The 24,711-nt window shown below is 44.4% G+C and overlaps 1 protein-coding gene across 2 annotated transcripts in view; it reads right to left on the reverse strand.

The window, feature by feature from the left end:
• The window catches only part of RAPGEF1 (Rap guanine nucleotide exchange factor 1), a 60,326-nt gene extending 36,607 nt beyond the window's left edge, over nucleotides 1-23,719 (reverse strand). For both annotated transcript variants that reach the window (XM_070758676.1, XM_070758677.1), the window contains exon 1: nucleotides 23,604-23,719. In XM_070758676.1, coding sequence (XP_070614777.1) covers nucleotides 23,604-23,628 — 25 coding nt within the window. In that variant the 5' untranslated portion in view covers nucleotides 23,629-23,719. The remainder of the gene's footprint in view (nucleotides 1-23,603) is intronic.
• Nucleotides 23,720-24,711: the final 992 nt, after the last annotated feature.

Consider the following 24,711-nt stretch of genomic DNA (forward strand, 5'->3'; position numbering starts at 1 on the left):
ACAATAATACATAATTAAGGTAATAGAGGACGCCTTCAAGGAAATAGAATTAGAGAAAGAATAGAAGAGAGAGTATAGGATAAAATAAATCGATGAGAGAATAGAAGAAAGGTACAGGGATAGAAGAGAAGATATATGAGATACAGGAGAGACGATAGGACAGGGAACAGGAGGCACACTAGTGCACTTATGCACGCCCCTTACTGACCTCTTAGGAATCTGGAGAGGTCAACCATGGACAGTCTAAGGGTAAAATGTTGGGGGTTAGGGGATGATACTACGAAGTCCTGTAATGAGTTTCACGCTTCAACAACTCTATTACTAAAGTCGTATTTTTTTACAGTCAAGTTTGGAGCGGTTAATATTGAGCTTGAATCTGTTATGTGCTCTTGTGTTGTTGTGGTTGAAGCTGAAGTAGTCGTTGACAGGCAGGACGTTGCAGCATATAATCTTGTGGGCAATACTTAGATCATGTAAGTTCTAAGCTTTCTAGGCCCAGGATTGTAAGGCTAGTTTCGTATGGTATTCTGTTAGGGGAGGAGGAGTGAAGGGCTCTTCTGGTGAAGTATCTCTGGACATTTTCAAGGGTGTTAATGTCTGCGATGCGATATGGGTTCCAAACAGATGAGCTGTATTCTAGGATGGGTCTGGCAAAAGTTTTGTAAGCTCTGGTAAGTAGTGTGAGATTGCCAGAGCAGAAGCTACGTAGGATTAGATTAACCATTCTTCAAGCCTTCTTGGCGATGTTGTTGCAGTGGGCTTTGGCACTTAGGTCTTTAGTTATTAGTACTCTAAGGTCCTTAACCAAGTGGGGGTTAGGGTTAGGACTGGATGGTGGGGAAGGGAAGGATTTGTCCTTATAGCAGGTCATTAAGGCCACTTGGAGATTGACCTGCAGTGATCCTTAGGACACAGACGAACCTACAAGAGGCCTCAACGATTCTGTAAAAGGATGCTATCAGATCTCCCTTCCCCTCCACTTCTCTGGCTTCCAGAAGTGAGTTTCCAACACACATGTGTGTGTCTGAAGCACGCAAGGATGGAAACCTTGCTAATTGTGTCTGTTGGCTAAAATTGTGTCTGTGGCCAGTTGCTTTCAAACAATCTCCAACGACTGAGTCATGGCCTTTCCTTAGGATCTAAAGTTTGCTCTGCCCCAGACAACACGCGCTTCGCTTCTGATGAAAGGGTGGGTGGATGTGGGTGATTTCAGAGAAAAGGATGTGGGGTGGGGGGGAAGTGAGGGGAGAAAGAGAGGAGGAGGGATTCAAAGCCATTCGCCTCTGACCGCTGTCCCATCCATCATTCCTGGCTAAGGTTTTTTTTTAATGTCTGGTTGCGTACGAGTCGGTGGAATCGTTCCAGTAAGTAAGATATGCCAGAATGTTACGTCTGTCTGCTGGAGGGAGGGGGCTGGGAAGTCGCTGGACGGATTAACGGCACAAGTGAAAGGGAGAGAGGGAGGGAAAGGGGGAGGGAAGGGAGACAAGGAAAGAGGGAGAGAAGGATCAGAGGAGGGAGGGAGGGAGGGAGGAAAGAAGAAGGGAAAAGGAAGAAAAGGGAAATAGAAAGGAGGGAAGAGAGAAAGGCAAAAAAGTTAAGAAAAATAGAAAGAATGAAAGAAAGATAGATAGAAAGAAAGAAAGAAAGAAAGAAAGAAAGAAAGAAAGAAAGAAAGAAAACCGTAACCAGGTGCTAAGAATGGTCCCAGCTCTTAGGGGCTTGCAAGCTCTTTCATTGTTACTCTCTGCAAAGAATGTTTTCCAAACCTGTTTGTTTGTTTTTTCCATTCTCTATTTGCTCCAAATGTTTCTTTCCAGCCCTAACCAGGTGCTAACAATGTTCCCAGATTTTACCGGCTTGCAAGCTCTTTCATTGTTACTCTCTGCTAAGATTGTTTTCCAAGCCCTAAATCTTTGCAGGTTTCCCCCCCCCTTTGGTTTGACTTCTTCCAAATGTTTCTTTCCAGCCCTAACCAGGTGCTAACGATGTTCCCAGCTCTTACTGGCTTGCAAGCGCTTTCATTGTTACTCTCTCAGAATAATTTTTAAGCCCTTAACCAGGAGATAAAATAATGTGCCAAAGCTGACCGGACTAAGGATGCTAGCCAGATGAATACCTGATAAGCAGATTCTTTTTCCTGTTTTCCTTCCCCAAAACTAAGGTGCGTCTTATATTCCGGTGTGTCTTATACAAGGAAAATTACAGTCAGTGTGATAAAAGTCACTTTTTCTAGTGCGTTTGTAATTTTGAACAGTCACTAACAAACAGTCGCCAATCAGCTAGGGCTTGTTCGCATCATTTATATTTATGGATTCATAAAACACGTTTCTACGGTTTTCCCAGCTCTAGTATCACAATTTTATTTTTTAAAAGAAAAGGACAAATAGTCGTCCAGAACATCTGGAAAGTGTTTGCATCTCCCCTCCCCCATCCTCTTTTGTGGTGAGAAGGTTGGTGGCTTTCAAACAAATCTTTAAAAAGAAAACCATTAACTTCGAGGGTTTGTAGAGTAGGTTGTATGGATTTCCTATCTGGAATTAATAGGAAATTATATACTGTCATATGAGGAGAATGAGGTTCTGGAGAACATAGAAAGGTCAATTGGATTGTTCATCTCGAGCCTTTTAAAGGGGTTGGGCAACAAGTTAAAAATTGACTCTGCTTCAGGGGACGTGACCAACCTCATTGGAAGGCCTGCTGTGATTTCTGAAGCTTGAAGCTCATCTGGGAGGTCAAATAAGGCAACCATGGGCTACATTGACCATCAACTGACCCAGAGAAGGCAACCATGGGCTATATTGACCATCATGACCCAGAGAAGGCAACCATGGGCTATATTGACCATCATAACCCATAGAAGGCAACCATGGGCTACATTGACCATCAACTGACCCAGAGAAGGCAACCATTGGATACATTGACCATCAAGTGACCCAGAGGAGGCAACCATGGGCTATATTGACCATCATGACCCAGAGAAGGCAACCATGGGCTACATTGACCATCAACTGACCCAGAGAAGGCAACCATTGGCTACATTGACCATCAAGAGGCCCAGAGAAGGCAACCATTGGCTACGTTGACCATCAAGCAGCCCAGAGAAGGCAACCATTGGCTACGTTGACCATCACATAACCCAGAGAAGGCAACCATGGGTAATATTGACCAGAGAGCAAGACAAGAAGAAGCAACAGATGGAAGCTTGTTCAAGAAACATCCAACCTAGAAATGAGGAGAAATGTTCTAGCAGTGAGGACCGGTCAGTGGAACGATTTGTGTTCTGGAGTCGTGAGTACGCCATCATGGGCGGTTTTCAAAACTAGATTGAACAACAATTTGATTAGAATGGTACAAGGCCCCTGCCTTGAGCAGGGGTTTGGACTAGAAGACCTCTAAAGTCGCTTCCAGCCCTGGGATTTCTTGAAATGAATGAGGAGGGAAGGAAGGAGGGAGGAGAATGAGAGGAAAGGAGAAGGAGGAAGGGAGGGAGGAAGGAGAATGGGAGGAAGGAGGGAGAAAGAGAATGGGAGAAAGGGGGAAGAGAAGAAGAATGGGAGAAAGGAAGGGAGGGAGGTCAGCAGGAGGAGGAGAGGAAGGAAGGGAGAAAGGAAGAAGAATGAGAATGGGAGGAAGGGAGGGAGGAGGGAAGGAAGGAAGAAGGGACGAGAATGAGAGGAAGGGAGGGAGAAAGGAAGGAGAATGGGAGGGAGGGAGGAAGGAAGGAAGGAGAATGGGAGAAAGGAAGGAAGAAAGATGGGAGGAGAATGAGAGGAAGGGAAGGAGGAGGGAAGGAAGGAAGGAGGAGAATGAGAGGAAGGGAGGGAGAAAGGAAGGAGAATGAGAATGGGAGGGAGGGAGAAAGGAAGGAAGGAAGGAAGGAAGGAGAATGGGAGAAAGGAAGGAAGAAGGATGGGAAGAGAATGAGAGGAAGGGAGGGAGAAAGGAAGGAGAATGAGAATGGGAGGGAGGGAGGAAGGAAGGAAGGAGAATGGGAGAAAGGAAGGAAGAAGGATGGGAGGAGAATGAGAGGAAGGGAGGGAGGAGGGAAGGAAGGAAGGAGGAGAATGAGAGGAAGGGAGGGAGAAAGGAAGGAGAATGAGAATGGGAGGGAGGGAGAAAGGAAGGAAGGAAGGAAGGAGAATGGGAGAAAGGAAGGAAGAAGGATGGGAGGAGAATGAGAGGAAGGGAGGGAGAAAGGAAGGAGAATGAGAATGGGAGGAAGGAGGGAGGGAGGAAGGAAGTTGAATGCTTTGCCTGCAGACATAAAGATGGGCTAGAGTTGTGGTCCACATCCGAAGGGCCATCACCCCCATCTCGGAGTGAAACTAGGATGATAGAAAACACCAGACGTTCAACCATCAGGCATCCCAAGTGCGTCCTCTGGGGAAGTCTGACTGAGGAGCAAAGGTAAACCACAGAAGATGACGCAGGTGCTTAAGAATGAAGCGCCCGCAGGGGTTTGGAGGACAAGCAGCAGCTTGGAGAGACACACCTTCCAGAAAACTAGAAAAGGAAGGCCTGGAGGCGAATCTTGCTTAGAATCTGGGCATGGCGAGTTTTAATGAGAAGAAGAGCCAGGGGACATGATAGCCGTCTTCCGATATCTCAGGGGTTGCCACAAAGAAGAAGGAGTCAAGCTATTCTCCAGAGCACCTGAGGGCAGAACAAGAAGCAACAGGTGGAAACTAAACAAGGAGAGAAGCAACCTCGAAGTTCGATTACTGCAACGCTCTCTACATGGGGCTACCTTTGAAGAGTGTTCGGAAACTTCAGATCGTGCAGAATGCGGCCGCGAGAGCAATCATGGGCTTCCCAAGGTATGCCCATGTTTCACCAACACTCCGCAGTCTGCATTGGTTGCCGATCAGTTTCTGGTCACAATTCAAAGTGTTGGTTATGACCTTTAAAGCCCTTCATGGCATCAGACCAGATTATCTCAGGGACCGCCTTCTGCCGCACGAATCCCAGCGGCCGGTTAGGTCCCACAGAGTGGGCCTTCTCCGGGTCCCGTCAACTAAACAATGTCGGTTGGCAGGCCCCAGGGGAAGAGCCTTCTCTGTGGCGGCCCCGACATTCTGTAACCAGCTCCCCCCGGAGATTAGAACTGTCCCCACCCTCCTTGCCTTTCGTAAACTTCTTAAAACCCACCTCTGCCATCAGGCATGGGGGAACTGAGACACCTTCCCCAGGCCTATATAGTTTATATATGGTATGTTGTGTGCATGTTTTTTAAATTATGTGTTTTTAGTTTTTAAATATTAGATTTGTATTGTACATTGTTTTCTATTACTGCTGTGAGTCGCCCCGAGTCTACAGAGAGGGGCGGCATACAAATTTAATAAATAATAATAATAATAACTTAGAACTAAGGAGAAATTTTCTGACAGCGAGAACCATTAACCGATGGAACAGAAGTTGCCTTCATAAGTTGTGGGAGTTTCATCACTGAAGGTTTTCAAGAAGAGACCAGACTGCCATCTGTCAGAAATGGTGGAAGGTCTCCTGTTTGGGTGGGGTATTTAATTTAATTTAATTTAATTCATTCATTCATTCATTCATTCATTAGAGTTGGGAGGGACCTTGTGGGTCATCTAGTCCAGGGCTAGGCAAAGGTGGCTCTTCTATGACTTGTGGGCTTCAACTCCCAGAATTCCTGAGCCAATCATGCTAGCACAGGAATTCTGGGAGTCGAAGTCCACATGTCATAGAAGAGCCAACTTTGCCTACCCCTGGACTAGTCCAACCACTTGCTCAAGCAGGAGACCCCACAGTACCCCAATCAAATGGCAGCCCAATCTCCTCTTGAAAGTGTTGAGTGTTGGAGCCATTTCACTGGTTGATTGCTCTCACCGTCAGAAAGTTCCTCCATATTTCCAGGTTGAATCTCTCCTTGGTCATTTTCCATCCATTATTCCTTGTCTGGCCTTCAAGTGCTTTGGAGAATAGCTTGACCCCTTCCTCCCTCTCTGTGGCAGCCTCTCAAGTTTTGGAAGACTGTTATCACGTCTCCGCTGGTCCTTCCCTTCGCTAGATTTGTCCATGCCAGTCTAGTGAAGGTTGGACTAGATGACCCACAAGGTCCCTTCTAACTCTTTGTTATTCTGTAAGAATCTGTCTACATCCACCAGAGAGGGAAGGAAGAGAAGGGAGGAAGGAAAAGTTCTGGGGCTCTATGGCTTTTTTTGAAGTTGCATCACATTCTCCGCTGCTTTGGAGGACTCTCAATTGTCTTGGATAAACAAAGCCTTGGGTGTCACGATCTGGGATTTCTATAATGAAGCCCCCTGTTGCCAGGGGGCTGTTTACCTGTTGCCGAGGCAACAGGGGTGATGTCATCGGTCGCGTTCGGTGGAAAAACACACACATGGGTGGGAGGGGGGAGGAGGAGGAAGAGCGGCTACTTTGGAGAAGAGCGATCGGCAAAGCCAACACAGTTCTAGGCTGCATCAACAGAGGGATGGAATCAACATCACGTCAAGTGTTAATACCACTTTATAAGGCCACACTTGGAATCCTGCATTCAGTTTTGGTCACCGCAATGCAAAAAGGATGTTGAGACTCTAGAAAGAGTGCAGAGAAGAGCAACAAAGAGGATTAGGAGACTGGAGGCTAAAACATATGAAGAACGGTTGCAGGAATTGGGTAAATGTCTAGTTTAATGAAAAGAAGGACCAGGGGGGACATGAGAGCAGTCTTCCAATATCTCAGGGGTTGCCACAAAGAAGAAGGAGTCAAGCTATTCTCCAAGCACCTGAGTGTAGAACAAGAAGCAATAGGTGGAAACTAAACAAAGTTATTTTTTTGAGAAGAAAGACAGACGAGGCTGCCCAATGATGGTTTATTCTTCCTTGGAACACAAAGACAATTCTGATTCAATCAGGTTTTTAAACACTTTTTCAAAAGCGGATTATGAAGAGAAGGAAAGCTACCCCTCTGCTATAAAATTCCAAGGTAATTATCGCACTACAGATGCAGTTTTGGGCCGTTCGAAATCAACCGGTTGGATCATGGCCAAAGCATTGCTACAGTTACAGCTAATTAGGCGGAAAAACAATATAATCATAGTTGGAAGGAACTGTCAAGGTTTCATCTGGAGAACCTAGCAAAGAGAAAAGAGTCGTTGAAGATCTAGGAAGACAGGGGTCCGCAACGCACGGCTCTGGAGCCACATGTGGCTCGTTCCTCCCTCTGCTGCGGCTCCGTCACTCAAAATATGTATCACAACTGCCAAGTGTGACACCCATTGACGTGCCATTTATTAAACTTTTGATTCCCAGTAGGCCAACCATGGATGAAGCCAAGAAAAGCGAAGTTTCAGAAGAAAACAGAAACTTTAATTCAACTATGTATGCTAGCTTTGTAGCTGCTCAGAAAATAGTCAGGCACGGGTAGAGTTTTGTGGCTCCCGGTGTTTTCTTTTATGTGGGGATCGGATCCAAATGGCTCTCTTGAGTGTTTAAGGTTGCCGACCCCTGTACTACACCAAAGGAGATGAAGTTTGATCCTCGATCGCAAGACCAGTTCAACTAGGCTTAGACTTTGCCTAAAATGTTAGGAATAGCATCGGAATGTCCAAACAATGGTGACGCTAGGTATCCCAACTAAGATATTTACAGTGGTACCTCTACCTACAAATAGCTCTACTTACAAACTTTCCTTGATAAGAACTGGGTGTTCAAGATTTTTTTGCCTCTTGTCAAGAACCATTTTCCCCTTACAAACCCGAGCCTCCGAAACTGTAACCAGAACAGGCAGGGGAGAAGCCTCCGTGGGGCCTCTCTAGGAATCTCCTGGGAGGAAACAGGACCGGAAAAGGTTGGGAGAAGCCTCCATGGGGCCTCTCTAGGAATCTCCCAGGAGGAAATAGGGCCTCCACCCTCCCTGTGGTTTCCCCAATCGCACACATTATTTACTTTTACATTGATTCCTATGGGGAAAATTGCTTCTTCTTACAAACTTTTCTACTTAAGAACCTGGTCATGGAACGGATTAAGTTCATAAGTAGAGGTCCCACTGTATTTTATTTTCAAATTTAAGATAGAGAGGATATTGGAGATTGCAATGGGGTCTAGATGGATGGATATCAACTTTGAGAATCCTCTACCATGGTCCTGACTTCTGGGAAACTGTCGGACGTGATGGTCCTCTTCTGGAGGAGGATCACCAGCCAGGCATCATTTTTATGACCCTTGGAGTCAGATAAAATGTATTTATGGAATTTGGACCATTGAAAACGTACTGCCGGGGTGTAACCACAGGAAGGGTAACACTTCCTTCCTCAAGGCACCGGCACATCACATCCACTGCTTCGCTGAATTGACGCAGGGTCGATTTTTTCTCAGATTTCTACGCTTCGTAGACTAAAATAAACGGCACAACCTGCGACAATCTTGTGATCGCCAGACGGCTGAGCAAACCCCATTAGCGATCGGTAACTTACTGAGTAATGATTTCTTTGGAAGAGAGGGCTTATATCCTTAAGAAAATTCTCCGCCTCGAATTCAAAATACAATCCCAAAAGCAACAGCTGTTGCGTGTCATTGCCAACCAGTCAAGGCGGCGGGGAGGGGGACAGGGGGGACAGACGCTACTTCCGTTTGACACTAAGAATTTTTCCTCCCCCCGCCCTCTCTCTCTCCCCCCCGCCCCCGCTTCCATTCAGCTCAAAGTCACAGAAACCAACCGTCTGGGCAAAAATCCGAAAGCACTTCCCACTTCTTAAAAATAACCCAATGCAGAGTTGTGGGTTTTAGGGAGGCTACGCCCCTTTGAAAACAATTCCTCCCGCCCCAACACCAAGCCACTTTAAAGTTCTCCCACTGGTCCCCGTTCCCCTTTGAAAGCCTGCCACGTCCTGGCTACCTCTGGGCATCTCAATAACCAGCCACCGAAGAATAAAGGAAAGGAAGTGTTTCTCGGGAAAGATTTCCCAGGGCGGAGAAGACATCCTGAAACTTAGCATTTTTTCCGGAGGAGAAAAAAGTGACACCCTCCAATCTTTAGCAGTCAGGAAAAATTTCCTGCAATTAATCAAGTGTCACGACTTGACTCTAGAACCTGTGGGTGCCCCATCATCACTGCAGGTTTTCGAGAGAAAGCTAAAAGGTCACTTGTCCAGAATGGGAAGGGTCTTCTCCTACTTTATTTTATCCATTTATTTATTTCATTTGACTTCTATGCCACCCAATCCCTTGGGACTCAGGGTGGCTTAGAAGAACATAAAAGCATAAAACTTATCAGGAAAGACTTCATGGACTCAACCTGTAGAGTCTGGAGGACAGAAGGGAAAGGGGGGACATGATGGAAACATTTAAATGTGTTAAAGGGTTAAATAAGGTTCAGGAGGGAAGTGCTTTTAATAGAAAAGTGAACCCAAGAACAAGGGGGCACAATCGGGGGTGAGTTGGGGGATTGATTGAGTTAGGGTTTTTTTAAAATTTGGGATTATAGTTTTAGATTTTGCCACATTTGACTTCTTTTTTAATGTATTTTTATTTTGTTGTAATCAGCCCTGAGTCCTTTGGGATTGGGCAGCATAGAAGTCGAATGAATGAATGAATGATTGCATGAATGAATGAATGAATGATTGCATGAATGAATGAATGAATGAATGAATGAATGAACGAACGAATGATTGCATGAATGAATGAATGAATGAATGATTGCATGAATGAATGAATGAATGAATGAATGAATAAAAAATTAATACAGATAAATGACTCAATGACTCTCTAAAAAGGACGCGATTGACAAGCTGTCTGCAAGGAGAATAAATCCTTCCGTTCTCCACCATCCAGAGTTGAAGAAGCTTCTTGGATGGGAAGGGAAAACATCTTCAAAGAAAAACTCAAGAAAGTCCAGTTGGCTCTCGGGGGGGAAAAAAAGCATCTTTCGGACAAATATGACCTTGGGGAAAAGGAATCCTCAATCTGGGTATTGTACTGGCAGTTCTGTGTTAGCAAAAACTTCAGAACAGAAGGATTTAGGGGTTGTGATTTCTGACAGTCTCCAAATGGGGAACAGTGCAGTCAGGCGGTATGGAAAGCAAATAGGATGCTTGGCTGCAGAGCTAGAGGTATCACAAGCAGGAAGAGGGAGATTATGATCCCGCTATATAGAGCGCTGGTGACACCCTATTTGGAATAATACTGTGTTCAGTTCTGGAGACCTCACCTACAAAAAGATATTGACAAAATTGAAGGGGTCCAAAGACGGGCTACAAGAATGGTGGAAGGTCTTAAGCATAAAACGTATCAGGAAAGACTTTATGAACTCCATCTGTAGAGTCTGGAGGACAGAAGGAAAATGGGGAACATGATCGAAACATTTAAATATGTTAAAGGGTTAAAGAAGGTTCAGGAGGGAAGTGTTTTTAATAGGAAAGTGAACCCAAGGACAAGGGGACACAATGTGAAGTTAGTTGGATCAAAAGCAACGTGAGAAAATATTATTTTACTGAAAGAGTAGTAGATGCTTGGAACAAACAGACGTGGTTGGTAAATCCACAGTGACTGAATTTAAACATGCCTGGCTGGGGAATTCTGGGAGTTGAAGCCCAGATATCTTCAAGTTGCCAAGGTTGGGAAACACTGCTCTAGGGGCTGGAAATGGCCTGTTTCTCAACTTCCAGTGGACCCAGTAGGCCCGTTTTTCACCCTCCCCAAGCACCAAAGGCTTCCCTGGCGCAGGGGGAGAGAAAAAACGCCCTCCCCCATCCCCCTGGAGGCTCTTTGGAAGCACACAAATGCACATTGGAGTTGAGCTAGGGCAACAGCTCGCGTGCCGGCAGATATGGCTTTGTGTGCCACCTGTAGCACCCATGCCATAGGTTCGCCGTATCCAGGTCTTCCGTGGCCAGAGTGGAAAATTACAGCCTATAATAGCCCCAAATGTAAACAACTGGGTCAGGAGTTGGCAACCTTTAAACACTCAGAAAGCCATTTGGGCCTGTTCGCCGCAGAAAAGAAAACACAGGGAGCCACAAAACTCTTCCTGTGCCTGACTGTTTCCTGATCGGCTACCAAACTAGCATATACAGTATAGTTAAATTAAAAGTTCGGTTTTCTTTTGAAACTTTGCTTTTCTTAGATTTATCCACAGTTGGTCTACCGAGGGTCGAAAAGCTTCATAAATTGTGCATCGGTGAGTGTCACACATCAGCATATTTTGAGCGACAGGGAGCCGCAGCAACGGGTTGAAAGAGCCACCTGCGGCTCCTGAGCCGTGGGTTGCCGACTACCGAACTAGGTGGACCGAGTGAAAACTAGTGGTTACGACGGAAAACAACCAGCTCTCCAGGGGCCTAGATCTTAACAATGACCCTCCAGGCATCCCACAATGTGAGCTGAATCCACTGTCATCAAAGGGGAGTTTCCACAGAATCTGCCTCATAGGTCAGCAAGGAAGGGACGCTCCCAACTCATGCAACCACAACTGGGGGAATGCGACACAAAAATAGCCTTGGGGAGGAGAAGTTATGCAAGACCTGTCTCACTCTTTGCAACACAAAGTTTTTTTAAAAAACACACCACAAAAAGGGAGCTTCTTCACACACATAAAGTGCTTCTCGCTATCCTAGTCTCCCTTAATTTTAAAAATTCCGCAAAAACATGTGATACATACTGTATATATATAAAACATGTGATATATATATATGTATATGTATGTATGTGTGTGTATATGTATATATATATACATATACACACACACACATATATATATGTCACATGTTTTTTTTGCTGAAATTGAAAATTAAGGGAGATGATGAGTGGGACCTCGTCAAAATGTCGCCAGAAATCTCTGAAACCTACACAGGAAGGAACCCGAATATGCCAAGACCTTCATATATGTATGTATGTATGTATGTATGTATGTATGTATGTATGTATGTATGTATACATAAACCCCTTTCTTTTCACTTATCAGCAAAAATTATGTTACACACTCACAATTTATTGGTATTTATAAAGGAGTCCATTTTGTCTAGCGCAGTGGTTCTCAACCTTTCTAACGCCGTGACCCCTTAATACAGTTCCTCATGCTGTGGTGGCCCCCAGCCATAAGTCTAGCACCAATTCTCCCAACAGAGCTGGAAACTGATTGGCAGGAAGGTCAGAGGGACATGCCCACTGGAAACGCCAGAATAGAAGCTTTAGTTCCTAACACTGTGGGAAATTTGTCTGTTCTCGTGTCTTAGGCGATCCCTGTGAAATGGTTGCTCGACACACACACCCAAAGGGGTTCCGACCCTCAGGCTGAGAATCACTGTTCTAGTGTTTATGGCACCAGATTACAAATCATAAATTGTGAGTTCTAGTCACCATGTCAGCTGGCTGGGCGACTTTGGGCCAATCACCGGGTGGTTAAGTTGACTTAACCTTTTTTTGGAATTCACAGTGGGGGGAAATCAGGTTGGGGAGCAGGGAGAGAATTGGAAGACTGAGAATGGAGGGAGGGAAGGAAGGAAGGAGAGAAGGAAGGGAGGAATGAAGGAGAGAAGGAAGGAAGGAGAGAAGGAGGGGAGGAAGGAAGGAGAGAAGGAAGGAAGGAAGGAGAGAAGGAAGGGAGGAGGGAAGGAGAGAAAGAAGGAGGGAAGGAGTGAAAAAGGAAGGAAGGAGAGAAGGGAGGGAGGGAGGAGGGGAGGAGAGAAAGAAGGAGGGAAGGAGTAAAAGAAGGAAGGAGAGAAGGAAGGAAGGAGAGAAGGAAGGGAGGAGGGAATGAGAAATGGTATTACTCTGGAAATATAACACTATTAAATATGAATCTCTCTCCCCTTTTATGGAAAGCAAATACTGTAAGTTCCTTGACAGATAATTATATATATTACATAATATGATATATAATTATAATTTATAATTATAATATAATTAACTCAGTTCTACCCAATAATGTACAGTATTGGGTAGAACTGAGTTAATTATATTAGTCCGGCCCTCTAAAACCATCCCAATTTCTCCTGCGGCCCTATGGCAAAATTAATTGCCCACACCTGCCCTAACCCCAAGATTCACCTCCCCTGCCCACACACACACACACACACACAAAGGCACAACCTGTGTTTCTTGTGGACCAGTAGGAAAACAGAAAGGCACACCTGACCCCTGTATGCTACAGCTTTACCTTCCCATGTGAAGTGTCTCTGATGACAAATCTTTGTTAATTTTCCATTAACTGCTGATCCCTTAGTCACCCGTTTCCCTTCCTCGCACTTTTCTTATAAGCTTGCAAAAATGTTTCCAAATACAGATGTTCCGATTTGGACCACAATGAAGTGTGGTTGACTTGGTATGTTATGTTCGTTCTTATTGGACAGTTTTATTTATTTTTATACTATTTTTTCAGAATTTAATATTTGACTTTCTTAGCCATTGTATTGTATTTTAAAAGACAAATTCCTTGTGTGTCCAATCACACTTGGCCAATAAAGAATTCTCTTCTCTTCTATTTTATTCTTCCCTTCTCTACTCTCTCTTCTCTTTTCTGTTCTTCTCTACTCTCTCTCTTATTGTCTTCTCTATTCTATTCTATTTCTCTCTTCTCTTATTTCTTTTTCTTCTCTACTCTTTTCTATTCTTCTCTACTCTCTCTTATTCTCCTCTTCTCTATTCTATTCTCTCTCTTCTCTTATTTGCCTTTTCTATTCTTTCTTCTCTTCTCTCTTCTCTTTTCTATCCTTCTCTACTCTCTCTTATTCTCTATTCTATTCTCTCTTCTCTTATTCATTTATTCTATTCTCTACTCTAATTCTATTCTGTTCTATTCTATTCTGTTCTATTCTATTCTGTTCTATTCTATTCTCTACTCTAATTCTATTCTATTCTATATATTGTTGTAAGCCGCCCTGAGTGCCATGCGCTTGGGCAGCATAACAAGTCTTAAATTAAATTAAATTAAATGGAGCTCCAAATTTCTGTTGTTAAGCGGGACGTCGGTGAAACCAAGGTTGCCCTATTTTTACGGCCATTTCTCGCTGCAGTTGTTCAGGTAGTAAAACCGTTGTTAGGGGATGGTGCTTTCCCTGTTGATGACGTTTTGTCAGACGGTCGGAAAAGAGGGTCACGTGACCCCCGTCACACATACGAAGCAGGGGGCCAAGCATCCAAATTTCGAATGGTGTGATGGTAGGGATGCTGTGACGGTCCCCAGTGTGAAAAAGCGGTCGTAAGTCCCTTTTCCCAGCAACATCGCAACTTTGAGTGGCCACTAAGTGAACTCTGGTAAGCCGAAGGCTACTTGTATACACATACAAACATACACAAGGTGGTTGTGGAGATGTCCATCCTAAGATCCATCCTAAGATAAAATGCAAAAAGTAGGATAAAGGCAGACTAGATGGATCATGAGGTCTTTTTCTGCCGTCACTCTTCTATGTTTCTATGTCAATGACTACTTCAGCTTCAACCACAACAACACACGAGCACACAACAGATACAAGCTTAAAGTCAACCACTCCAAACCCGACTGCAGGAAATACGACTTTAGTAACCGAGTAGTTGATGCCTGGAACTCACTACCTGACTCTGTAGTATCATCCCCTAAGCCCCAAAACTTTACCCTTAGATTATCCACTGTTGACCTCTCCAGATTCCTAAGAGGTCAGTAAGGGGCGGGCATAAGTGCACCAGAGTGCCTTCCGCCCCCTGTCCTAATGTTTCTTTTTTACTAGTATCATGTAAATGAATATTATTATATCTTTGCATATCACCAATATGTACTTGACAAAATAAATAAATTTAAAAAATAAAATAAAATAAAAATGTAGATTTATTTATTTATTTATTCAATTTTTATGCCGCCCTTCTCCTTAGACTCAGGGCAGCTTACAACATGTTAGCAATAGCACTTTTTTAACAGAGCCAGCCTATTGCCCCCACAATCCGGGTCCTCATTTGACCCACCTCGGAAGGATGGAAGGATGAGTTAGCCTTGAGCCAATGATGAGATTTGAACCGCTGACCTTCAGATCTACAAGTCAGCTTCAGTGGCCTGCAGCTTTAAAAAAATCAACAACCAGACTTCAGGGTGTCTGAATAAAGACACTTCACAGTCCGGCCGCTTCGTGTAATGTTTGCTTAGCCTCATGGCTGGCAATCCAACAAATAATCTCTTTTTAAATTCATGGGTGGAATTTGGCTGCTACTGAAAATTGGGCTTCCCTCTTCTCCCGAGCATAGAAAAATAAATAAATGCCAGGAATGCTTAAAAGTGAAGACCAGAGGTCATTGGTGCTTCTGGAAGCCTTCTAGGGCATCCCATGCAAATGATGGAGGTGACAGAATTGCAGACTTGGAAGGGACCTTGGAGGTCCTCTAGTCCAGCCCCTTACACCATTCTGGACAAATTGCTGTCCAGTCTCTGCTTGAAAGCCTCCTTTGATGCAGCACACAATTTCTGGAGGCAAGTCATTCCTCTGGTTAATTCTTCTCTCTGTCAGGAAATTTCTCCTAGGTTGCTTCTCTCTTTGGGTAATGTCCATCTATTGTTTCTTGTCCCGCCTTCTGGAGATTTGGAGAATACAGTAGATCGTTCCCCCACACTTCTCTGGGGTAGCCCCCTCAAATATTGGAAGATTGATCTCATGTCATCCCTAGTCCTTTACCTAGACAACGAAAGAGGTCCTCAGAGTTTTGGGTAATCAAAGGGTACCAGAAACAGGAAGGGAGAAGATGACTTTAGGTGTGAATTTTCTCAGAAAGAACCCCTAAGTGTTATATTTGCACGAATGAGTAAGTTCTTTCATTTTAATCTTGGCTAGGTTGGTATGTCTTTGGTAAGTTGGATCAACCCTGGCATGATAAATTATTATTGTAGTCGTCATAAGATATTGGATGGTGTTTGAATTTAACGCAATGTGTTTAATTTTATTTATTATTTTTTACGCGTAGTTCAAGGCTGCAAATGAAACCCCCTGAAGCAGCTTCCCTCTTGTCTGGAAAGAAGATAAATTCCACCAATTAATGGTTTCCCATTCAAACCGAGTGCTCCGTAAACTCAATCAGCCCATCCATCTACCACTTTGTGGGTGGAAAAGGACAGGGGTTCTTGTTTAAAAGCACTCACACATCCCAAAAGCATCCTTGCAGCAAAAATGAAATGAAATAAAATTCCAATTTTGGAATGACAAACCCCTTTTTCTACTCAGGTTACACCACTCTTTATTTTTGAGGAAAGGCAGGGGGGGGAGAGAGAGAGAGAATAATAGAGAGAAACAGAGAGAGGGAGAAACAGAGAAACGGTGAGGGAATGAGAGAGAGAGAGAGAGAGACAGAGAGACAGAAAGAGAGAGAGAAAGAGTAAAGAAAAGAAGATAGAAAGAGAGAGAAAGGGAGAGAAAGCAAGAGAGAGAACAGGAGAAAGAGAGAAAGTAAGAGAAAGAAAGCGATAGACAGAAAGAGAAAGAGAGAGAAAAGGGAGAGAGAGAAAGAGAGAAAGAGAGGGGCAGAGATAAAGAGAGAAAAAGAGAGAGAGAGAAAGACAGAGGCAGAGTGAGAGATAGAAAGAGAAAGAGAGAAGAAAGGGAGAGAAAGCAAGAGAAAGAAAAAGAGAAAGGAAGAGAAAGAGAGGACAGAGAGAGAAAGAGACTTCAACCCCTCTTCTCTATGACCTAGAATCCAAAGGACTGTCCACACCCAGATAATAAATTTAGAAATTGTTTCCAATTCCAGCTTTTTGCTTAAGGCTTTGCTCAGCTGTTTTGCATTCCGGCCTGCTTCAGCTGTCTTCTTCCACTGCTTCCCCCAGGCTCAAAACTGGCCTTTCAATCCCCTTCCATCCCTCGGAAGCCTTCAAATATCACCTCCTTGGGCCCATAACCTCTGGGAAGGGGAGGGTGTGGATACTCTCATTTCGAGATTCAGCTCCCAGGATTTCCCAGGCCAGCTGACCTTGTTTGTTTGTTTGTTCATTCGTTCGTTCATTCATTCATTCATTCATTCATTCATTCATTCATTCATTCATTCAATTTTTATGCCGCCCTTCTCCTTAGACTCAACATGTTAGCAATAGCACTTTTTAACAGAGCCAGCCTATTGCCTCCACAATCCGGGTCCTCACTTTACCCACCTCGGAAGGATGGAAGGCTGAGTCAACCTTGAGCCGGTGATGAGATTTGAACCGCTGACCTACAGATCTACAGTCAGCTTCAGTGGCCTGCAGTACAGCACTCTACCTGCTGCGCCACCGCGGCTCTTGTTGGTCCATGCAAAATGCCAACATTCATCCACCAGAAGAACTACGGTATTTTTCGGAGTATAAGACACACTTTTTTCCTCCCTAAAAGAGGCTGATAATTTGGGTGCATCTTATACTCTGAATGTAGCTTTTCCCCCCAGCCCTAACTAGCTGATAAGGATCTTTCCAGCTCTTACCTTGCAGGCTCTTTCATTGTTTCTCTCTGCAAAGAATGTTTTCCAAGCCCTAAGTCTTTGCAGGGTTTTTTTCATTGCTCTAACTTGCTCCAAATAAGATTCTTTCCAGCCCTAACCAGGTGCTAACAATGTTCCCAGCTCTTACAGCTTGCAAGCTCTTTCATTGTCACTCTCTGCAAAGAATGTTAGATGTCTTCCAATATCTCAGGGGTTGCCACAAAGAAGAGGGAGTCATGCTATTCTCCAAAGCACCTGAGGGTAGAACAAGAATGTGGTGCAATATGTGGTGCATTGCTCAACAGTAGTAACTATGAGAGGGATCTTGGAGTCCTAGTAGACAACAATTTAAATAGGAGCCAAAAAAGCAGCTGCCAAAAAAGCCAATGCAGTTGTAGGATGTATTAACAGAGGGATAGAATAAGATCACGCAAAGTATTAATACCACTTTCTAAGGCCTTGGTAAGGCCAGACATGGAATCCTGCATTCAGTTTTGGTCACCAGAATGTAAAAAAAGATGCTGGGACTCTAGAAAGAGTGCAGAGAAGAGCAACAAAGATAATTAGGGGACTGGAGGCTGAAACATAGGAAAAACGGTTGCAGGAACTGGGCATGGCTAGTTTAATGAAAAGAAGGACCAGGGGAGACAGGATAGAAGTGCTCCAATATCTCAGGGGTTGCAACGAAGAAGAAGGAATCAAACTATCCTCCAAAGCACCTGAGGGTAGAACAAGAAGCAATGGGTGGAAACTAATCAAGGAGAGAAGCAACTTAGAACTAAGGAGAAATTTCCTGACAGTGAGAACAATTAACCAGTGGAATAGCTTGCCTCCAGAAGTTGTGAATGCTCCAACACTGGAGGGTTTTAAGAAGACGTTGGATAGACATTTGTCTGAAGTCGTGTAGGGGGTTGGACTAGAAGACCTCCAAGGTCCCTCCCAGCTGTCTTATTCTGTCTCGCTTAGGAACAGCAATTTGGGGCTCAACTGTGGTTGATAAGTCAAGGACTACCTACATCCCCCGTGACCCTCTTCTCTTCTACAGTGTCCTCACCCAACAAAATATCCTACAAAAATAGACTAACAATCCTGGGCCTAGAAAGCCTAGAACTATGGCGCCTAAAATACGATTTGAATATTGCCCACAAGATCATATGCTGCAACGTCCTACCAGTCAATGACTACTTCAGCTTCAACCGCAATAACACAAGAGCACGCAACAGATTCAAACTTAATACGAACCGCGCCAAACTTGACTGTAAAAAATATGATTTCAATAATCGAGTTATCGAAGCGTGGAACTCATTACCGGACTCAATAGTGTCAACCCCTAAGCCCCAAAACTTCTCCCTTGGACTCTCCACGATTGACCTCTCCAGGTTCCTAAGAGGCCAGTAAGGGGCGTACATAAGTGCACTGGTGTGCCTTTCGTCCCCTGTCCAATTGTCTTTCCTCTCTTTCATCTGTCTTATATATTCTCTTCCTTTCATATATCCTCTCCTCTAAGTTCACTTTTACCCTCATTTATATTATCACATGTCTATTTTTCTTCCTATGTATTTGTGTATTGGACAAATGAATAAATAAATAAAAATAAATAAAATAAATTATCTTCATTTTTGTCCCCAGCCTCTGACACAGAGAGGTGTAAATGGTTCTACCGCTCCATCAGAGCTAAAGCAGGCTTCTCACCATCCACCGAGTGTAGCTCAAAGCATGCCAAATTGGTAGGGCTGGATCATCTCTTCGTAGGGAGGAGAACTGGATTGGCAGAGCCAAAGGAGGAGTAAGTCCTAAGTAAACCGAATTTCATGTTGGCATCATTTTCTGCTGATTCAATGGCAGAGGGAGAGCATTTTCATCTGGGCAACAGAGAGAGGCCCTGGGGCTATGGAAAAACAACAACAACGGATTGAATTCTCTTTTCCACTTTCACGGATGGATAATAACAACAAGCCGAATAACAAAGTTGGAAGGGACCTTGGAGGTCTTCTAGTCCAACCTCCTGCTTCAGACAAATGTCCAACATCTTCTTTAAAACTTCCAGTGTTGGAGCATTCACAACTTCTGAAGGCAAGCTGTCCCACAGATTAATTGTTCTCACTTTCAGGAAATCCCTCCTTAGTTCTAAGTTGCTTCTCTCCTTGGTTAGTTTCCACCTATTGCTTCTTGTTCTACCCTCAAGTGCTTTGAAGAATAGCCTGACTCTTGTGGCAACCCCTGAGATATTGGAAGACTGCTATCCTGTCTCCCCTGGTCTTTCTTTTCATTAAACAAGACATACCCAGTTGCTGCAACTTATGTCAAAAGTGTTCAGAGAAGAACAACAAATATGTTAACGGGTCCGGAGGCTAAATTGTAGGATGAACAGTTGAAGGAGCTAAGTATGTCTAACAGAGTAACAAGGAAAGGGGTCTTGGAGGTCTTCTAGTCCAACTCCACCCTCCATCCCCACCCAATTCAAACATTCACAATGTCCTGATTACTGGCCCAAAGTTACCCAGTTGGTTTTCACACCTGTGACACACTAGAACTGATTGTCTCCTGGTGATGGGCCCAAAGTCACCCAGCAGGCTTTCATGCCACATATCCATACATACATACGTAATACTAATGTACATGTGAATCTTATTTATTTATTTCGGTATGGAGGGCCATATCTCTCTCACCAAAGTGAGTCTAGGCAGCGATCGAAACAACAAGCACAATTTTAAAAAAAACATGAAAAGCAAACACATCATAATATAATTTCAAAAAGAAACAGCAAAGTAAAATTTAAAAAATATCATATCATATATGTATGCCCACGTAGACTTTAGTAACTTCATGATTCATATGCCTGGACCAACAGCTAAGTTTTTTAATGATTTCCACCCTGGCATCAGTAGAGTGTTAAAATTCTCCAAGGTGTGTGTGTGTGTGTGTGAATATAATTTCTCTATATGTGTATGTCCGCATACAGAGATTATATTCACGGATGCGTGCTCTACAGAGCTGCATAAGGTTTATTTTTAAATTTTTATTCAATTCAACTTCAATTGATAATCAGGCAGCCAATCCATTTAAATCCTCATCATCATTTACCTAACTGCCCACTTCACATACATGCCTCTGGCTGGCTTCCAAAAACAACCTCATAGAAACAAAATTCAAAACAATTAAAACCGTTAAAACAATTAACCAGATTTTTTTTAAAAAACAGCACAGGAAATTGCCAAGTAAATTTCATTTCCATGCAAATATGTACTCAAAGAAACATGCTACCTTCACCTGAGATATATTTATATTCCCTTGGCCCTTTTGAATTTTCAGTTTTAATTATTTTATCCCAGAGTTCATTGCTTCCAATGGGAATTTAATTATAGATAGATAGATTAGATAGATAGACAGACAGACAGAGAGACAGACTGACAGACAGACAGACAAAGATAGAAAAACATTTATTTATTTATTATTTAGATTTGTATGCTGCCCCTCTCCGTGAACTCGGGGCGTATACATATACAGTTTTTTATGTTTTAATTGTATGCTGCCCAAATTACTCTAGGAACGATGTGGCCTCTTTACAAATTTGATACATAAATTAAAAATATATCAATACATAATGCACTCACATGCACAAATTTATAGCTTATTTCCGTTTGGCGGGACCCAGGGGAAGAGCCTTCTCTGTGGCGGTCCCAACCCTCTGGAACCAACTACCCCCAGATATCAGAGTTGCCCCCACCCTCCTTGCCTTTCGTAAGCTCCTTAAAACCCACCTCTGTCATCAGGCATGGGGGAATTGAGACTTTCCCTTCCCCCTAGGCTTATAAAATTTATGCATGGTATGTCAGTATGTATGATTGGTTTATTAAATTGGGGTTCTTTTTAAATTAACTTAAATATTAGATTTGTTTACATTATATTATTGCTGCTGTTAGCCGCCCCGAGTCTGCAGAGAGGGGCGGCATACAAATCTGATTAATAAAATAAATAAATAAATAAATAAATAAATGTATACACTGAATAGAGGCCCCATTGTGTGCACATGAACACTCACTTCTACATATGTGAGTTTCACACATATGTGCAAATGAAGCTTGTGAAGGGGTATATTATAAACCTTATAGTAGGTGCATGCAATTACATAGGACAGAATATCTCCATATACTGGTAAATTCAGCAATATCCACAGATATCCAGGTCTATGTACATTTGCACACACCTTACATTCGTCTTATTTAACTTAAGTGTCTGTACTTGAATGGCTGTCAACATAGGCCAAATGATAGTATTTTTTTCTCATGCTTTTGAGATAAAATTTGCCTCACTTGTGTGGGGTTAGTTTGTTGCAGGGACTGCAATCATGTTTCAAAATTCAAATATTGTTTAGGAAAGACAGCAGAGAGAAAGAGAGTGAGAGAGGAAAAGAAACATTTTGATATGCAACATTTTGTTATTGCACAAATAAACTTATGTATCTATTATACATAATGTAGATAGATGATAGAAAGATAGAAAGATGGATAGATAGATAGATAGATAGATAGAAAGATAGATGATATATAGAGAAAGGTAGGTAGGTAGGTAGGTAGGTAGGTAGATAGATAGATAGATGATAGATAGATAGATAGATAGATAGATAGATAGATAGATAGATAGATAGATAGATAGATAGAGCACTGCATACCAAGACAACTAAACACAAGAAGAGTTTTCCCCCCCAATGGCCATCACTCTGCTAAACAAATAATTCCCTTAATACTGTCAAACTATTTACTAAGTTTGCATTACTATTACTATTAATCTTCTCATCCTTCCTCTCACCCATCTCCTCCCACTTATGTCTGTATGACTGTAACTTGTTGCTTGTATCCTTGCAATTTATATTAATATTGTTTCCTGGTTGCTTATTTGTACCCTGTGACAACCATTAAGTTTTGTGACTCATGATTCTTGACAAATGTCTCTTTTCTTTTAATGTACACTGAGAGCATAGACACCAAAGACAAATTCCTTGTGTGTCCAATCACACTTGGCCAATAAAGATTTCTATTTGTGATAGCTAGCTAGCTAGCTAGCTAGATAGATAGATAGATAGCTAGCTAGCTAGATAGATAGATAGATAGATAGATAGCTGATAGCGATAGATAGCTAGATAGCTAGACAGACAGACAGACAGACACACACACACAGAGTGTATACATATTTAGTATGTCTATATAGTATGTATATATAGCTAGCTATAGTGTATGTGTGTGTGGAGAGATGGCTGGATAGATAGACAGATGATAATTGATAGATAATATATATGATAGACAGGCAGGCAGAGAGAGAGTGGATGGATATATATACATACACATATACATACATGTATGTATGTATGTATGTATGTAGTAGGTGTGTAATGGATAGACAGACAATAATATATATGATAGATAGGCAAGCAGGCAGAGTGCATGGATATAGTGTGTGTGTGTATACACGCACATATAAACACACATGTATACATATACATGCATGTATGTATAGAGTAGGTATGTAAAGACAGGGCTCAATCTGCACACACTCCCCCCTTCACGCCCCCCTCCGTCAACAGAAGCCAACGCCAACAGACCCTCGCCCCCACGTCGGCCTCAATGCAACCCGGAAACCCCCCCATTCACGGTCACCTTTCACACGGCCCGCGCGCCCCCCCCCCCCCGCGCGTGCACTGGCACACCTCCCCTCCGTCTCCCCTTCCCAGGGCCTTCCGGCAAGGACCCCCCACCCCACCCGTTCCCCTCCCACCTCCCGAAATCCACGCGGGGCCCGACCCCATTTCCAACAAAAAGAAAAAGACAGGAACATAACCCACCCGGCCACCAAGGCGCCGCAAAAGGCGCGCGTGCCAAAAAGCGAGACCGTGGCGACCCCGCCACGCGCGCGGGGGAGGGGGAAGAAGAGGGGGCACGCGCGTGCACAGAGAGGGGGGAGCCCCCCTCCGCCTTTCCCCCTTCCCCACCCCTTTTCCCCTCCCCCATCCCTCTCCCCGGGAAGCGCTTTGCAATGCGCCCCGCTCCGTGCGTAATTGCGCCCCCGGGCGCCTTTTGGCAACCCGGGTCCCGGGCTGGGCGCGGCTGGCAGGAAGGCAGCGGCGCCCCGTTGGCCGGGCAGGGCTCGGAGAGGCCCCTGGGCCGGCCGCTGCCCATCGCCCGCGTCCCTCCGGCCTGCCTCCTCCGGGCGAGGCCTTCCCGGCTCGCCTTGGCCACCCACCTGCTTTCTCCACCTTGCCCGACATGGCTGGGCCGCCGCTCGCTGGGCCCCGGTAGCCGGGCGGACTCCGGGTGGACGGGCGGCTCGGCGCGGCTCCGTGGCTGCCTCCCGCCGCCGCCGCTGCTCCTCCCGCCGCCGCCGCCGCCGCCGCCGAGCAGGGCCAGCCCGGCCCACAGCGCGCCCTGGTGCCCGACCGCCGCGGCTGCTCAGCCCCGCCGAGGCGCCTAGTGGCCGCTGGAGGGGGCCAGGTCCCATCGCTCTGCGCCGGGGGGAGGCGGGACGACGACTCCAGGACCCATGTGCCGGAGGGCGGTCTGTGGGAGGGGGGCAGAGGGTGCCTCCCCAACGGGGAATGGAGACCTCAGCCCCCTCTGGCGGAAGAGGCTGGACTAGAGGACCTCGGAGGGCCCTTCAGAAGGAGGTGGGGGAGAGAGTTAACTCGCCTGGCAAGGCACAGAAGGCCCCATGGTGCCCAGCCAGGGAGGGACTCCAGGTCCCATCTCCCATACTAAAAGAGAAGGCTGTTACTACCACTGAAAGGAGCGAGCTCCCATTATGCTCAGCCAAGGAAGGACACCAGGCCCCATTGCCCACAGCAGAAGAGAAGAGGGTTCCCTTCCCTGGAAGGCACAAACCTTTCCATCCTGCCCAGCCAGGGAGGGACTCCAGGTCCCATCTCCCCTACTAAAAGAGAAGCCTGTTGCCTCCACTGCCACTGAAAGGCAGGAAGCTCCCATCATGCCCTGCCAGGGAAGGACTCTAGGCCCCATCACCCACAGCAGAAGAGAGAAATCTTTCCATCCTGATAGTATCCTATTCTCTGCTCTTCTTGATAGGCTGTAATGTTAAGGGATTATTCTCTTTTTAAAAAAATAATTTTAAATCGAATTTATATACAGCTAAAAACAATATAAAAAAGAGAAAATGCAAACAAAAGAACAAAATGTACAACAGACAAGAAAGTAAAAAAGGACAAAACATTAAATGAGACAAAGCAATGCAGCTAAACATACCATCAACGACAGCAGTTAATTTATAGGCTTATTTTACAGTATTTAGTATCAACTGTACGTGTTAAACTTATATGTTATATAGATAACACTCCTAT

This window comes from Erythrolamprus reginae, chromosome 8 (assembly GCF_031021105.1).
Source record: "Erythrolamprus reginae isolate rEryReg1 chromosome 8, rEryReg1.hap1, whole genome shotgun sequence".
Lineage (NCBI taxonomy): Eukaryota > Metazoa > Chordata > Lepidosauria > Squamata > Dipsadidae > Erythrolamprus > Erythrolamprus reginae.